This window comes from Aethalodelphis obliquidens, unplaced genomic scaffold, assembly GCF_003676395.1.
Source record: "Aethalodelphis obliquidens isolate GAN/ISIS:26980383/991018 unplaced genomic scaffold, ASM367639v1 scaffold9, whole genome shotgun sequence".
Taxonomy (NCBI): domain Eukaryota; kingdom Metazoa; phylum Chordata; class Mammalia; order Artiodactyla; family Delphinidae; genus Aethalodelphis; species Aethalodelphis obliquidens.
Genome location: NW_020837953.1, coordinates 19,938,971 through 19,955,355, shown reverse-complemented (window position 1 = coordinate 19,955,355; position 16,385 = coordinate 19,938,971). Strand labels below are relative to the sequence as shown.

At 59.5% G+C, this 16,385-nt stretch overlaps 1 protein-coding gene across 1 annotated transcript in view; it reads left to right on the top strand.

Moving 5' to 3' along the window:
* Positions 1–1,046: 1,046 nt before the first annotated feature.
* Positions 1,047–16,385, top strand: part of KCNQ4 (potassium voltage-gated channel subfamily Q member 4) — a 56,055-nt gene continuing 40,716 nt past the window's right edge. Inside the window, exon 1 of the mRNA XM_027108941.1 lies at positions 1,047–1,699. Within this exon, the coding sequence (XP_026964742.1) occupies positions 1,386–1,699 (314 nt within the window). The 5' untranslated portion in view covers positions 1,047–1,385. The remainder of the gene's footprint in view (positions 1,700–16,385) is intronic.

Sequence of the window (16,385 nt, the reverse complement as noted above, 5' to 3'; positions counted from 1 at the left end):
GAAGAGTTCGCTGCGGAAGCGCTTCACCCTGGGGCAGGGCCTGCGGGGGCAGCGGCTGGTGTGGCCGAAGCTTTCGTCAGGGGACGAGGGAAGGAGGATCGGGAAACCCATATGACCACCGTGGGCTGGGCCAAGAGGGCTAAAGGGAACGAAAAGGCCTCCCCCAAAGCTAGAGAGAGTAGGTCAGGCACCAGGAACTTTCCGGCTGGAGAGGGAGTGCCGTGGGGGAAAGTCTCGCCGCTTTTGGGTGCGATTCTGTGAGCCTTTGGGGAGGAGGCTGTCCGGCCTACGCGCTGGTTCAGAGCTCACCTCCCAACACCTGTGTGCCCTGAACCTTGCCCTGCCCTGGAAGCGAGGCAAGGGCGCGCTTCAGACTGGGCTGTTGCGGAGCAGGCCCCTCTGATCAGAGGAGACTCTTCTCTGGGGCAGAGTGGCCTAAGCGGAGGCTCTTCCCTCATCCTAAAGAAGGGACGCTCAGAGGCGGGGGTGGGGTGGGCAGAAAAGAAGACACACCTGAGGCCCACGGTGCTGCACACACAGGCCTTTCAGGCACGAGCGCACCCCGCCCCACGCGCACGGGTCACGGCCAGACGGGGCACACCTCGCTGACGCCGCCACCGCCAGAGGCCCGGACCCTGCACGCCCATCCACACCGCACCTCCTCACTCAATCTCACCATCACAGCCACCCACTGCGCCCACACAGCAGGCACTTCTGCATCCACTCACACTTAAACTCCGCGGGACCCGCGTCCCATCCGCGACGGCGGCCGCGACTCCTCGCCCCACTCGCCACAACCGCACATGAGGCATCCCGCCCCCAGCCCGGCCTTCGGGTCCACGCAGCCCCGCGCAGCCCGGCGCTCCGCTCACACCAGCCGGGGGCCGCCGCCACGCGGTCCGGTCCCCGCCCCGACTCGGCGGCCCGCGCGGCGGGGGCGCCCTCCCGCCGCCTCTCCGCACGTCCCCTCCCTCCGCCCGGCCTCGCCGGCTCGCTCGCTCCCTCCCGATTTGGGAAGGCGGCCGCGGGGCGGGCGGGGGCGGCGGGGGAGGGGCGGGGCGGGGGAGGCTGACATGTGAGCGGCGCGCCGGCGGCAGGTGGAAAGGCGAGCGGCATGGAGCGCGTAATAAGAGAGTTGGAGTCGGAAAGAGCCGCCCCAGTCGCCGGGGAAGAGGGCGGTCAGCGCGGGCTCCGGCGGCCCCCCGGCTCTGAGCGCCCGCCCCCGGCCCCGGAGCGGCCCCGGCCCGGCCCCTAGCCCCCGCCGACCGCGCCCGCCTCGGGCCGCCCCGCCGGCCCTGGGTCCGAGACATGCGCCGCTGAGCGCCCTTCGCGCGCCCCAGCCCCGGACCGGACCCGGGCCCCGGCCCCCGCGCCTGGCGCCGCCCATGGCCGAGGCCCCCCCGCGCCGCCTCGGCCTAGCCCCCCTGCCTGCGGACGCCCCCCGCGCCGAGCTGGTGGCGCTCACGGCGGTGCAGAGCGAGCGGGGCGAGGCGGGCGGGGGCGGCTCCCCGCGCCGCCTGGGCCTCCTGGGCAGCCCCCTGCCGCCGGGCGCGCCCCTCCCAGGGCCGGGCTCGGGCTCGGGCTCCGCCTGCGGCCAGCGCTCCTCGGTCGCGTACAAGCGCTACCGACGCCTGCAGAACTGGGTCTACAACGTGCTGGAGCGACCCCGCGGCTGGGCCTTCGTCTACCACGTCTTCATGTGAGTTTGCTACCCCGAGCTCCCGACCGTGCCCTCGCGCTGCCGCCCCGCGTGGCCCCTGCCGGAGCCTGGGCTCCCGGGGGACTGCTGCCCCGCCTTGGCTCCGCCTCCTGCCCCCCCGCCCCCCGGTCGGCCGACCCGCATAGCTCTGACCCCAGGCCTGAACCCGATTTCCGCCCCCCCCTCCCCCCCACAGCCTGCCCCTAAACCCCCCCCCACCCCCGCTCTCCAAGTCCTGACCCCAGCTTGACCTGGCTTCTGACCTCCCCCACCTCAACTCCTGATTTCCATCCTGATCTCCAACCCCTGCTTCTCTGTCCCCTGTACGCCCCACGTCCAGCTTCTTGTCCCCCATCTCTCTCCAATCGGCAGCCACTAAAGTGCGGCTCCCTTTTCCTCTTCCTCACTTCTGTCTCCCTGTGTCCCAGACACAGAGGGCCCTTTGGCCCCCGCACACTTTCCGTCACCTTCTCCCCAGCTCTGTAGCTACAGTGGCCTCCCACCTGGACTCCCCTCGAAGATGTCCCTCTCCAGGGACGATCTCCCCCGCAGCCGAGGGCTGGTCCCCAATTATAGGTGTTTGGGGTCCCCTTGAGCCACCAGAGTTCTGACACTGGCGTGTGCTGTCTGACTTTGAGTTTTCACTCAGTCTTGCCATCCACCCTCAACTTCCCAGTGGCAGCAGTGGGCCCTGCCGCCTGCCCTGCAGGCTTGGCCAGCTAGCCTGCCCAGCTTGCTGGCCGCTGCACCAGGCCTGGCTCTGGGCACCCTGGGGAAAAAGAAAGAGGAGAGGAGTAAGTTTGGAAACACTCACGCTGCGGGCCCCCTCCTCCCCCTCGCCAGGCTCCTACAACTTTCAAAAACACTGACCCTTCTTGGATGTAAAGAGCGAATTTTGGCAGCTCAGAGCTCAGTCTTGGGGGACGGCCTGGCCCAGCCGGGAACATGAGAGGCCCCGCAGATATCAGTTGAAGGGCTGGGCCTGGCTCTCGGACGCTGGAAGGTGCCCGGGAGAGAGACCTCTGGTCCCTGGGAAATGTGCCGATATTAATCCCTTATTGCTGCCCCCAGAGAGGGCCCTCTAGTCTTGGGGTCTCCTGGGTGGTCCCCTTGCCTGTCCACCTGACTGTCCCACAGTCCTTTTGCCTGTCTGGCTGTCCCTCTGCCGGAGTGAGTTTCTGCCGGTGTGTGAGTTGTCCTGTCTCTGTCTCTCCAGCTATCCAACAGTCTTTCTGCTTGTCTGTTTCCATCCCTCTGTTGGCCTGTCCAGTTATCTGGGTGCCTGTCTGTCCATCTGTCTATCCACCTGTCCACCTGAATCTTACTCTTCTACTTGTCTGCTTCCACCTGTCTTTTGGTCTGTCTTCCTGCCTGACCCTCTGCTGTCTGCTTGCCTGCCTCTGCCCCATCCTAGCTGGCCCACAGAATTTCAGAGCGGAGGGGAGGAAAATGCTGGCAAAGGAGCCCCCTGACCACAGGGAGGGTAGCGGAAGGGAACTCTTTCAGCCTGTTTGCTCCTGAAGGTAGCAGCCACGATTTGGTGCAGAGACCTCCTGTGGCGGGCCGGGGGGGTGGGGCGCGGGGGCAGAGAGTTGAGATGCTCTGGACGTGAGGTCGCACTTAGGGTCAGGGTCAATGGTTAGGAGTAGCCCAACCCCCAATGCCCATTGGCAGGGCCTGGATGAATCTTTTTCTCTGCAGAGAGGGCTGCTGGAGTGCTGCGGGTTCTCTGCTGGGGTAGCAGGGACGGTGGAGTTGGGGATGAGGGGCAGGGGACTGCTAATGAAGAGCCGCTGCGTTGAGGCGCCCTTGCCCACCCTGCAGCCTGGGTGCCCGTGGAGGCTGAGACACTTCGCAGGGAGCAGCTGCATCCTCCGCGGGCTCCTCTTGGGAGATGACTTTTCCGCGGCAAGGCTGGGCCTGGGGAAGCAATAGAGCTCTGAGGTGGAGGTCCTTAGTCCCCAGGCCTGGCCTCTCAGCCCCTATGAGGGTGAAGGACTTGCCTCGTGTCCTCTGGCCAGCACTGTCTTCACCTCCTCTGGAGGGGCCTCTCCTTCCTCTCCAGGAGCTAAATCCGCTAGTACCTTTGCCCCACATCCTGCCCTTTCTGGATGCCAGGAATGCCCTGGCCAGGGACATGGTTGTTCTGACCACTTGTCACCAGGATCCCAGGGCTGAGGCATCTCTCAGGAACTCTGGGAGAGGAAATGTGGTGTGAAAACGTCCGGACATTTGGGGATCTCGGGTCATTCATCTTAGAGGTCAGAGTGGGCTGAGGGGCCAGGAACCCCACCTCTTGCATGCTGTGCGATCTTGGGTTGATCACTGCGCCTCTCTGAGCTTTAGATCTCTAGGCCATCCAAGTGGGTAGAAACCCCAGCCTTGCGGGCCTCCCTTTTGGACGAGGTAATGGGTGGGAAAGAACTTGGTGAGCCGCAAGGGCCTGTGGGAGTGTGAGGGGTTGGTGTTATGATTGGACCTGGGGGAGGGGGCCGCACAGGAGGCCTCTCCTGTTCGTGAGGAGCTCCAGATGTGGGGCTCTGCAGTCACTCACTGCAGGGTCTTGGGCGAGCCAGGAAGTTCTTCCTGCTGCTGGAATTCTAGCCTGATTATTGCACTTTTGGTCAAATCCTTCCCCAGCCCCAATGACTCTCACAGGCAGCCCAAGTGAGGGGAGTCCAGTGTGCACAGGTAGCTAGGACCCCCTTCCCAGAGACTCAGGCCCTGGTGGGAGGGGCCCCAGAAGAAAAGCCTGCCAGAGAAGGACTCAGCAAGGAGGGAATTGAGGTGAGCCGGGTCCATTCACCCCAGGGGACACCTCCCTCACACCTGCCAGCCATGTCCCTCTGAGCCCCACCCAGAACCTGCACCTTCTCTGGCCCCGAGGTGTGGAACATCACCCAGAGGACCAGCCCCAGTTCTAGCGTTTTTGCCAGCAGCCGCAGGCCTCTGGGAAGTGGGAACCGCTGACTCCTGTCTTCTCATTGAGACCCAGAAGGAAGGATTGCTGTCCCCTCTCCAAGCTCTCCCTCGTCTCTTTAGGCCCTTGGTCCTGTCACCAAGCCCCTACTACACCCCCTGTGCCCCAGTCCCTGATTTCAGCCCTCAGCCCTTCACAGTCCCTGCTCCCTGAATTTTGAGAAACACCACATCACTGCCCATCCTGCTTCTGAGCCTTTGGAAGGGATGTTCGCCTCCTTGCTGCACCCTGTCAAAGGCCACCCTGGCCTCCCTTTTGAAGTCAGAGGGCTGAAAGGGGCAGGTACAGACCAAAGCCCCATCTCCCCTCATCCTCCCCACGCCGCCTGCCGCTGCTGTGAGACTCTCGCAGCTCCCAGCCCCCAGCTGCCCCGCGAACTTTCTCTAAGTGAAGGTTTATGCTCTGTAAACATCCTTCGTCAGCCTTGTCCCTGGGGTCAGAAGCTGTGGGAATGGGGAGGGGAGGAGGTAGCAGCAGCTCCTGGGCCCCTCAGGCTCCCAACCCCAGTGCCTCCCACCAAGCTTCCACCCTGACTGTCAGAAAGAACATCACCTGCGTTGGAAATAATCCCAGCAAAAGCTGCCCAGAACCCCCGGGCAGGCACCCCTGCTAGGTGGGTCCTCACATTTTGACAGCCCCATTTTGTTTATGGGAAAACTGAGGCTCTGGAGACTGACATCACACAGTGGATCAGTGGCAGATGCAGGCTCAGGCCGGAGACTCCTGATGCTCTGTCCAGGGCCTCCCCGCTGCTCCCTGAGGCTGCCTGGGTTGGCCCTTGGAGTTTGAACTGAAATTGCTGGTCACACGTGGAGCATCAGCCATGTGCCGGGCACCGTGCTGACGCCCTTTATAAACCACTCTCACTGTGTCCTGTAGCAGCCCGGTAAGGCGGGCGCTGGGGTCCTCCTCATTTGCAGGTGAGGAAACTGAGGCTCAAGAGAGGTCCCCCCGGTCAGCGTGGAGGAGCCTCAGCCCAGAGCTGGTGCTGCCTCGGTGCTGTCTTCCTCTTGCACCTCAGCTCCAGCCGGCACCCCAACCCTGGGCTGCTCAGGAGCCATACTCCTGCGTCATTGTCCCCCTGTCCCCCCAGGACACAGGCTGTTGGGGGAGTGGGCAGCGGCAGAATTTTGTGGAATCAGGTGGAAACTGCCCAGCCTCACCCAGTGCAGTCACACTTCTGTTGTGCACGGCTTTGCACACACACATCCCTGCTACATGCCCGTTGGTCTGTCTCATGCACGCACTCCTGGCCACTTGGAAACACCTGCCCAGGGGTGTCACAAGCGCACACACAGCATACATCCAATGCAAAGAAATCGAATGCACAGCTGCTCCCACCTTTTCTCTGCCTTCACAGACGCACACCTGGGCCTGCGCCCCAGGCTAGACCTCTAGGATGGAGCTGAGTCGCCCCATCTCTTGCGTTTTCTGCCTCCACCTGTTCACAGCTACAGGTCTGCCCTTATGGATCTGTGTGTGTTTGTGCATCCGCCTTGGAGGGCAGCCCTAGACCCTTGTGGGAGTGTGTGGCTGGCTTCCTAGGACTTTGCTGGCCTTTGCTTCTCCTGAAGCTCCCTCCGAGGTCCTCTGTCCAGCCCTGCGGTGCACTGCTGGGTTCACCAAGGCACAGAAAGGGGGCAGATACTCGTCCGAGGTCACATCCGATGAGTCGGTGGTAGAACTATGCCAGTAACCCAGGCCTTCTGCCTCCCAGATCAGGCCTTTAGATAGTATTTTTCCTTGCCCGGCCAATAGGGGAGACTGCTCCAAGAACTTGGCTTTGCGATGGAGAAAGTCTTAAGGTGTGACCCAAATTTTTCGTGCTGCTATTTTTCAGTCCTGGTCCTTCTGTTTGGTCTTTGTAAGAAGGGCATAATGGAGAGACCATCCTGCCGGGCTTCTAGCCCTTATTCTATCTCTCTCCCTACCCCTTACACCCCCTTTGCTCCCTCCTTTCCACGTTCTCCTTTGGTGTCACTGGAGCAGGTTGGATTTCTCACTGTCTGCTACCCCACCCCAACTCCATGGTACATTCATTCCTTCCATCGATGAAGCCCTGCTGGTTGTCTAACTTCAATCCCTATTGCTGCAGAAGCCTATATTCTCAGAATGCCGGAGCCAGGAGAGTTTCAAGCGGTGATTATTCTTGGGCTGATGGCAGCAGTTTGAATGGGTGATTAATTTAAGGTTCTCTGAGCCAGTCAGGGGAGCTGAAATTGTCTGGGGAACAAGGAGAGAGGAAGGCTCTGCAGAGCGGGCCAAGGCCGTGTCCCCAGAGGAGGCTGTGCAGGGAACTTCCCCAGACTTGGAGAAGCCAGCTGGAGGTTTTCTCATCCCCCTTCCTCCCCTGCACCCATGTGGGTCTTTGGCCAGGGCCGACCCTCTTGTGGGCTAGGGGGCCCAGCGGGGAATTCTGAGTGTCTGACCTGTAGGCGGCCCCTTTGTTAAAGGCCCCTGTATGGGAGTTGTGGGGCTGAGGTGGAGGAAGAGGGGCTACTTTTCATTTCTCCAGAGGCTGCCCCGCAGGGGGTTAAGAGCATGGGATCTGAGTCTGACAGATGTGGGTTCATCTCTGGTTCCACTCTTAGCAGTTATGTGTCCTTGGGCAAGTTATTTAACCTCTCTGAGCTTCCATTTTCTCATCTGAAAAGTAGGACTAATAATACCCGCCTCTGGAATTGTCAGGGCCGAGTTAAAGCACCTGACACCATGCTGGGTGCAAATAGTAGCCGTTATCTTATCACCGTTATTATTATTATATCGTTATTATCATCATCGTCCTCCTTCCTGGAGAGAGGTTTGACGGATGTCCTTGTCAGCACGGTGAGTGTGTCTGGGTGTACCTGGGACTGACCAAGAGCTGCGTTCGCCTGGGTTACGGGGTGAGCGGCTCTGCACTGGGAGCCTGAGGACGCGTTTCTGTGGACATCCGAGGAGCGCCTAGGATGCGCCGTGCCCTGCCTCTTCCCGGCATTCTCTCACTTAACCCTCACAGCCATTACATCAGGTGGGCACATAATAGTGGCACATATCCTCATTTCACACTTGAGGAAAGTGGGGCTGCTGAGGGGACATCACCCACTTGCCCAAGGTCACACAGCGAGTGTAATGGTGGCACCGGGACGTCAGCCTGGGTGCCTAGGATCTCACTGACTGTTTCTTCCTTCACTTGACAAACAGAGTTAAAGAGCATCAACTCCGTACCAGGTCTGGGGAGGCAGAGGGAGAGACAGACCACGCCTGCGCCCCGCCGGGAGTGCGGGGGCGGGGGGGGGGAGGGTTGCCCAGTGAGGAGGCTGTAGAGGCTGCCTGGACCACTGGGCTCTCCTGCCTCCTCTCCCAGGGACTCGCAGAGACGGAGTAGGTGTGAGCGTGTCTGTGTGTGTACAGGGAGGATGGCGTATGTGAGGGTGTTGCTGTACGGCTGAGATGTGGGCCTCGTTATCAAACTCTGCAGCTAGTCTGGCCCCAGGCAGGCGGAAGTGAAGCCGTGGTGCCCAGGGGGACAGCCAGGGACTCCTGGGCGGGGAGGGCCATCCCCCACTCTCTCCTGAGCTTGTCGTTCTGGGGAATAGGGACAGGGAATCCCACAGGAGACTTGGAGGTCTCAGTCCCGACACTTACTGGGAAGGTGCCCACCCCTGCTCTACCCCAATCCCTGAGCCTCACTCTCCCCCTCTGTAAAATGGGGCTGAGCAGGAAAGTGGATCCTAAGGGCTGCCTGGCACAGAGGGACTCTGGATGCATGGGAGGAGCCGCTGTCTCAGACCTTGAGTTTTATAGGGTGGGGGTAGGGGTAGGGTACGGGGTGGTGGCAGTTCTTCTCCAGTACCTTCTTCCTGAGCTCCTCAGAGGACTGGGCAGCACTTAGAAGGGCACCGGGAAGGCTGCCTGCCCCCAGCGGGGACTCTGAGGGGCCGGGGAGAGGGTGCTGGTCACACTTCTGGGGCATCCGTAAAGCACTCCCCCCAGGACTCTAGGCTTTCTGGGCAACTTGTCCCTAGGGCAGGATCTGCGTGCCCTGGGGGTTGGCACCTGGGGAGGTGAGACCGGGAGGGGCAGCCCCAGGCAGCAGACTAATTGGGCAGTGCCTGAGGGAGGGAGGCAAGGGAGCAGGGAGCTCAGCGATTCCTTCCTCTCAAAGATTTGGGGAACAGTGGGTGGAGCGGGGTCTCCGGCCCAGGGGCCCTCCACAATCCCTGCAGGGAAGTCTGGGGAACGCTTTCTCCTGAGACTCCTCAGACATCTAGGCCAGGCAGGTGGGACAGGGGGAGAGCAGCTTGCTGGAGATAAATGGGCCCACTGAAGCAGGCGAGATAGAGGTCAGACAGGAGGAAGGACTGACTGCCCCAAACCAGGAGGTAGAGTGAGATTCCCTGGGGTACTTTTTCCAAAACTTGGGAACCCATGTCTAGCTGGCCTGGACAAGATTTACTCTGCCCATTGTGCCTATCAAGCAGGTGGCACCCAACCCTCCCAGCGTGATGGAAGGAGAGTGGATGGAGCTGCTCCCTTTGAGCCCCTCTGTTGGTGTGGGGGGGCAGGGGGGATCAGATCAGGCACCCTTTCGCTTTTTGTGGGGGGTGTGGTCATCTCCTCTGTCCTTGCTTCCCTGCCACTCCGCCCTGGGAGCCTCGGGCCCGTCCAGGTCACTGCCTTTGGGTTTATTTTTTGCCGGGCTCGGCTGTCCCCTTGGAGGGGAGGGGTAGGGAGAGAGGAGGGGAGAAGGAACAGCTGTGTCAGCACAATCCTGGCACCTCTGCTCCTGCCCTCCTTGGTCCGGCTGCCACCCTATTCTGGAGGGACCAGTCTCTGGGGACAATGGGGACCCAGACCCCTGTGGGACCTCCTCCCCTGGGGCAGGACCAGTAGGTCTGGATTAGGTCTTTCTCCCCTCACCCTTCCTCTGTTCGTCCTGCCGCAGAGCATCAGAGGCGGAAGGGCCTCCGAGCTCAAGCAGATTCATGGCTTTGTTTCCCACGTGGGGAAACTGAGGCCAAGAGGAAGGACACAGCACACCTGGGACCTTCTCCACCTCCCTTCCGCGATAGATGAAACTGGTGCTGGAGCTGCCGAGGACCGAGGAAAGCTGCCTCCCATTCTGCCCTCTACTCTGAGGGAGGGGGGCAGCCCCTGATTTCATTCGCTCATCTAATCTTCTGGCCTCCGGGGACTGGTGCCAGTCTGGTGGGAGAGACCTAGGATGGGGGCCGGGGGAACATGGGACCCAAGCCTCCCTCCGTGCCCTTTATCTTCCTTTTTGTCGAAAAGTAAATTAGCCCCAGGTTACACATAGGGACATTAAGGCCCAAAGTCAACATAGCTGATAAGTTGTAGAGACAGGATTTGAACCCAGACTGTGGCTCCTGGGATGCTGCTGGGCTGCCTCCCGAGGGGCCCTTCCTTGCACACACCCTTCCCTTGACTCTCCTCAACCCGCCCCTGGCTCTTCCCTGGGTTCTGTCAGCAGCTCTGCCCCCTCCTTCTCCCCTTGAATGTTGGGTCTCCTGGGGACTCTGTCCTGGGCCCTCCTCTCCATGCACAGTTTCCATGTGTGTGCACATACTCCTGTGACTTTGGGGGGTCACCTCTGTGATGACAGCCTCCCCCTCTGCAGTTTCATCCCTGAGCTTCCTGTGGACGCCTCACCTGCTCATGCCCTGGGCACCTCAAACTCAGCATCTGTCTCCAAACGTATCCACCTCCCCCCAACAGTGACTCCTTCACCGGCAGTGCCCAAGTCAGGAACCCCTCTCTCGAGCATCCTTTGCTCCTCGCCTAAGAAACAACCTAGAGCGTCCCCAGGTGTGCTTTTAATACTCCAGATGCTTCTCCTTCCACCCCACAGTCCGTCCCCTCTCCCGCCCACCCCATCATCTAGCGAACTCCTATTGATCCTTCAGATCCCAGTTTGAGCACCACCTCTTCTTGGAATCGCTCCCTGCGCCCCCCACCCCTGGCTTGACTAGGGGCCCTGTGGAGCCCTCTGATCTCTACTCACCCTCCCCTGTGTATTCTGCGCTCTTCTGTATGGTGGGGTTGAGCACAGTGCATGGTTGGTAATTAGTGAATGTTTGCCGAGCCAGGGAATGAAGGTGACATTGAGGCGGGTTGTTAGGATGAGAAGGGTTTTGCCGACTAGAGGGAAGTGGAAAAATGACCCCTGGGTCCTCTGGGTGCAGGCAGTGAGCTGGAAGCCCTTGTGATTTTTGTCCTGAGTGCGTTCCACATGGAGGCCACAGCTAGAGCAAAGGCTTTGAGGCAGGACTCTGTTATTCTACTCTCTTTGCCCCAGGATCTGCAGAGTCTGGTGTGTCCAGAGGGTCTGACTACAGAGGTGGGCTTTACCCTGTGGACGACGGGGAGCCATAGGCAGCGTCAGGACAGGGAGGCGCCGCTGGCTGGGAGCCTGGGCTTGATTGATCTCATCTCAGAACCAGTGCTCTGCAAACTCTAGACCACTTAACGCTCCAGGTACCACTGTGTGGCAGCACTATTCATGTTCCCATTTTGTAGATTGGAAACTGAGGCTCAGAAAGGGGAAATAATGTGCACCAAATGACACAACTTGCCCGTGGTGGAATCAGGATTCAAACCCATGTCTGTGCGACTCCCAAACCGAAGCTGCAAAATGGTTCTCACACGCGTCAGCAGACCCGGGCTTTCTTCAGTGGCCTAAGGCAAAACTGAGAGAAATAAGGACAACGTGGTGACTTGGCCACAAAGCTAAATTTATTTCATTTAAAGGACTGTCTTTTAGTCTGAGATTATGTCCTTTCTTTTATGAAATGACGGGCCTGGGAATTTTTTAAAAATGTCCTTACTTGGCGAAATAAAAAGCTGACAACTTCATGCAGTCCCTAAATTGTTTTTGAAAATTTTACCGGTGCGTGAAATCCCTGAGTCTGGGCGCCATCCTGCCTTCTCCCTCCTGAGCTCTGGGGCCAGAGCTGGGAGGAGTCCGGGTGGGGATGAAAGGATTAGAGGGCTGGGGCAGCCATCAGTCTCCCCGGTCTATTCCTCCTGGGCCTCAGGGCCTGCCTGCCCTGGAGTGCGGTGAGGACCAGCCCAGGGCTCTTGCCAAGATTGTTCTCGGGGCAGGGGTTGGGGGTTAGGTCACCCAGAATCAGGGCTTACCCCGCAGTTAAAGGAACATTGAACCAGATGTCAGCAGGCCGGGGTTTGGCTCCCGCCTCTGTTTCTTAAAGGTTGTGTAACCCCAGGCAGGCGACTCAACCTCTCTGAGGCTCCAGCTTCCATTCATGTAGAATGACAATTATCACCTCCACCTGCCCACCTCCCAGGGCCGCTGCCTGCATCAGGTGCTTCATGAACTACAAAGTGCTTTGACGAGAAGAGGGCCTGTTGTGCGTTCACTCTCCCTGCTCCCCGGCGCGTGCTCCCTCTTCTCTTGGGTCCTGGACCCCTCATCTCGCCCTGGCCTGCACTGGTTTCAGCCCTGAGGAGGGGATATTGTGGGGGAGGGTGGTTGGTATACACGGCCTGTAAGAGCATATCGGCCAGACTGGCATTTGCTTTCCTCAGGAGCCCCCTGCGCGGCAGCCGGGGCTCTGTGACCACCTTACTGGGGGCTCAGAAGCTCAAGGGTTCTAACGGTTTTCACATAGTAATAAGTTTCATAGTCTAACCTATACGGGGTATGGTGCCAGATCTGGGGTGTTTTCCACATGCTACTTCCTCTAATCCTTCTCAGAGCCCTAGGAGGTAGGCACTGTCATTACCCCATTGTACAGAAGAGGACACTGAAGTTTAAATGGTCAGCATAAGCCCTGTCCTGCAGCCACTAAGCGGTGAATGTCCAGGAGGATGGAACTGAAGCCTGAGTGTGCAGGGACTCCGTGGAGTGAGCGGGTGGGAGCAGGTTTGCCGGGCCACCGTGGGCGGGCTGGCGTGGGGGGCACTTATAGTGTATGTGGGGTGTGTGGGTTAGGGTGGGAAAGCAAGAGACACCTTCCTGCTGGGTGGCCTTGGGCAGTCACCTCCGTTTCGGACGCTCAGCGTACCCCGCTGCTATGGCTCTCAATAAAACAATAACAGGGCTTCCCTGGTGGCACAGTGGTTGAGAGTCCGCCTGCCGATGCAGGGGACACGGGTTCGTGCCCCGGTCCGGGAAGATCCCACATGCCGCGGAGCGGCTGGGCCGGTGAACCATGGCCGCTGAGCCTGCGCGTCCGGAGCCTGTGCTCCGCGACGGGAGAGGCCACAGCAGTGAGAGGCACGCGTACCGCAAAAAAAGAAAAATATATAATAATAATAAAGACAATAACAGCCGATGCTTATAGAGTGCCTGCCGTACGCCAGATGCTGCTCTGAGGACTTGCCCTTTTTCTCTCACTTTTTCCTCTCAACAGCCAGAGGAGGTAGCTACTACGGTTGTGCCCATTTTTCAGATGAGGAGGCTGAGGCACAGAGAGGTTGAGTAATTTGCCTGGGTGTAGGTAGTGGGGCCAGGATTCAAACCCCAGAAGTCCAGCTCTGGAGGCTGTCATCTTTTCCACCATATTATGCCTAACTGGCCCTGATGGGCCTGCCTGCTGGGAGGCTGCTGTGAGGACCAGTTGAGCCTTAAAGTTCAGGTCCTATCTCCACCCCAGTTCTACACTGAGGATTCATTCCTTCTTTCTTCCTCTCTCATTTGGGAAGCCTTGACTGGCAGTCCCTGGGGGCCAGGGCCTATCCCACGTGCTGGGGACAGAGCAATGAATCAGACCCTGCTGTGCTCCCCGGGTGGGGCAGGGGAGATGCACCAGGAGGCTGGCAGCTGTCTGGGTGGAGTCCTGTGGGGGCCGGCCCAGTCCCAAACTGGCGGTGGCTCAGAAGGCTTCCCAGAGGAAGAGGTTTCAGCTGAGACCTGAAACGTGAGTAGGAGTCAAGGCAAACAGGAGGAGGGAATAGCATTCCGGGCAGAGGGACTAGCATGGGCAGAGCCCAGAGGTGGGTCTGAACATGACATTTGTAAAGAACTGAAAGATGGCAGGAGAGTGGGAGCCTAGACGGGGCAGGAGGTGTGCAGAGAAGGGGCTGGAACGTGAGCAAGGCCAGGCTGAGAACTGCAGGCTGAGGAGCTGTGGCTTCCTGGAGGAGGCTAGAGTTCAGGAAGGAACTGAGGACGGGAGTGCCATGGGCAGATTGGTAATTTAGAAACACCTCTCTGGGTCTGGCAAGGAGGATGGTTGTGGGGAGGCTCTAGCAGGGTGCCCTGGGGATGCCAGCCATTTGGCCTCTTTTTCCCTCCACCTTCCCCTCACGGCCCAGCCCCCTCAGCGTCTCCTCTGGAGCTGCCCACGAACCCTGCCAGGGCCTGGCCAGACCTGGCCTGAAGCCCTCGGATTTTGCCTGTATGGAAAGTTCAGCTGCTTATGCAAAGGCTGGCTTGGGGGAAGGTGTGTGTGAATGAGCTGAGGGAGGCCTTGGAGGCAGAGGGGGTGGATGCAGGCCCTGAGACCACCTGCAAAGGGGGTCTGGAGTCTAAGGGGGTCCCCAGAACAGTGACCTTAGAGCAGCCCCATGAAAGCACCGGGTTAGGCCCAGTTGATGGCGGGAGTGCCCTGGGGAGGGGGCAGAGCCCAGGAGGCCCAGCCTGCCAAGCTCCTTGCTCCCTCCCTGTCTGCCAGCTCAATAGGGTGTGCAAATCACGGATCCCACCCGGCCCCCTCACTCTACCGATGGGGAAACTGAGGCCCAGAACAGGGCATAGACCAAACTTAGGTCAGTGGCAGAGCCTAGGCTCAGCCCAAGAGTCTCAATTGTCCCCAACAACAATAAATAACAGTGAAAACCTCTCTGCAGAGCTGGCCTGGGCTCAGGTCCCCTGTGTGTTGTCTTGGGTAGGTCTCTTCACATCCCTGAGCCTCAGCCTCTGGGTCCAAAATGCTGCCTCATACTGGGAAGAACATCGCCTCTCCCACTTGATGCTTTAAGGCATACCTGGCCCATTGTGGGGCTTAATTAACCTTTACTCAATGAATCCCATTGAACTCTCATAATGCTGGAGGAAGATATTTATTACACTATTTTATACTGGGGCTCAGAAAGGAGAAATGACTTGCCCAAGGGGATTCAGCTGAGAAGTGGCTGATATGGGACTGGAGCCCAGGTGTCTGGGCACCTGTCTAGGACCCCTGATGGACACAGCTCCTATTTTGAGCTCTCAGTGAAAAGCAGCTGGTGTCCCAAGCAGGATCCATCAGTCGGTTGGGCTGTGTGTGTGTGTGTGTGTGTGTGTGTGTGTGCGTGTGTGTGTGTGTGTGTGTGTGTGTGTGTGTGTGTTTTAGGCTGGGCTGGCCTGCAGGCTGGAACTCAGCTCACATCAACCCCTGTGCTTCCGTGCTTGGGCCAGGCTGCAGCTGCTGCCCCATGGGGAAGGGGACCTTTCCACTTGCCCTCCTGCACTGAGGTTTTTTTCTCTTGGCCTGGCTAGCTGGGGAGAGGAGCTGGTCGTGGGATGACCAACAGGCACCTGCCAGCCCCTCCCACGATGGAGTCTGGCCATCTAATGCCCTGCACATGACAGGCATGGCGTGGTCACTGGGCTGGGGAAAGGGATTTGTACTTTCCTAATCTGGGGGCTGCAGCCCTCCTCTGTCTTGGCCAGGGCCGTGGGAGAGGTTTGTCTCTGCCCCCGTGCCCAGTGGCCCCAGCTCAGATCCCTGGCACACACCCAGCTACTCTGCTTGGGGCCTTCCCTTGCCCGGTTCACGCTCCCACCACCCTCCATCCCCCCACTGATTTAGGCAGAGTTGGGACTTATGGGGCCAAATGCTGGGGCATTTGTGGCTGGTGGAGATGCAGTGCCATGCAGGATTTGGGGCTGAAGGATGGGGGCAATGTCAGGGAGGTTTTGGGCCCACGTTGGGGCAGAGTTAGGGGGAAGACCTCATAGGGGTACAGAGCTGGAGTGTTTGGGGCTAATCCTGGGCCACCCCTTCCTGGAGAAATTTGGCTACAAGTCAGGGAGGCAAATGTGTGGGCTATGCCCCCCCTCGCTGGGCGGTAAACACAGCCGTCGCCCAGGAGACGAGCCCAAACATCTCAGCCCCCCACGGTTATTTATACCAGGACTCCCTCTCCTTCTTGGGCCTGGTCTGGCCTCTCAATCCACTCCTGAGCTGAGCGTCCTGAGTGGAGGGTCCAGCCCCCGTCAAGGCAGGAGTCCCCAGCAGCAGGCCTGCTTAAACCCCACTAGGGACTGGGCACTCACCACCGCCCAATGGCATGTCCATTGGAGGCACTGGGTCTTGCTGATCAGAAATGTGCCCACGGAGGCCAGGGCCTGGCCAGGAAGCGGGAGCCCTGGGATCGAGCACTGGATTTGCTCTAAACTGCTGCATGACTGTGGTCCCTGTAACCTCAGCTTCCCCATTGTTCAGTAGGAGGGAAGGGTCCTGACTGCTGTTTTGCAAGCTTTTAAGCAGTAGATCTGGTTCTTTAAATGAAACGTGACACAGGAGCACAGGAGTGACACAGTATATAAAATACGTTAAAGCAGGGCTGCTCCAGGTGAGTCAAAGGTGGGGTTCCAGAATTCTGCCCACTCACTCTATGGCCCTGCATACCACCAACCTGGAGCCTGTGCGCGGCCCTCCTTGTTCTAGAACACCTTCCAGGGGACCCTGGAGTTCCCACCCCATGGCTTGCACAGACCTCTTTGATGGTTCGCCATCCTAAGGGCCACTGTTGTGT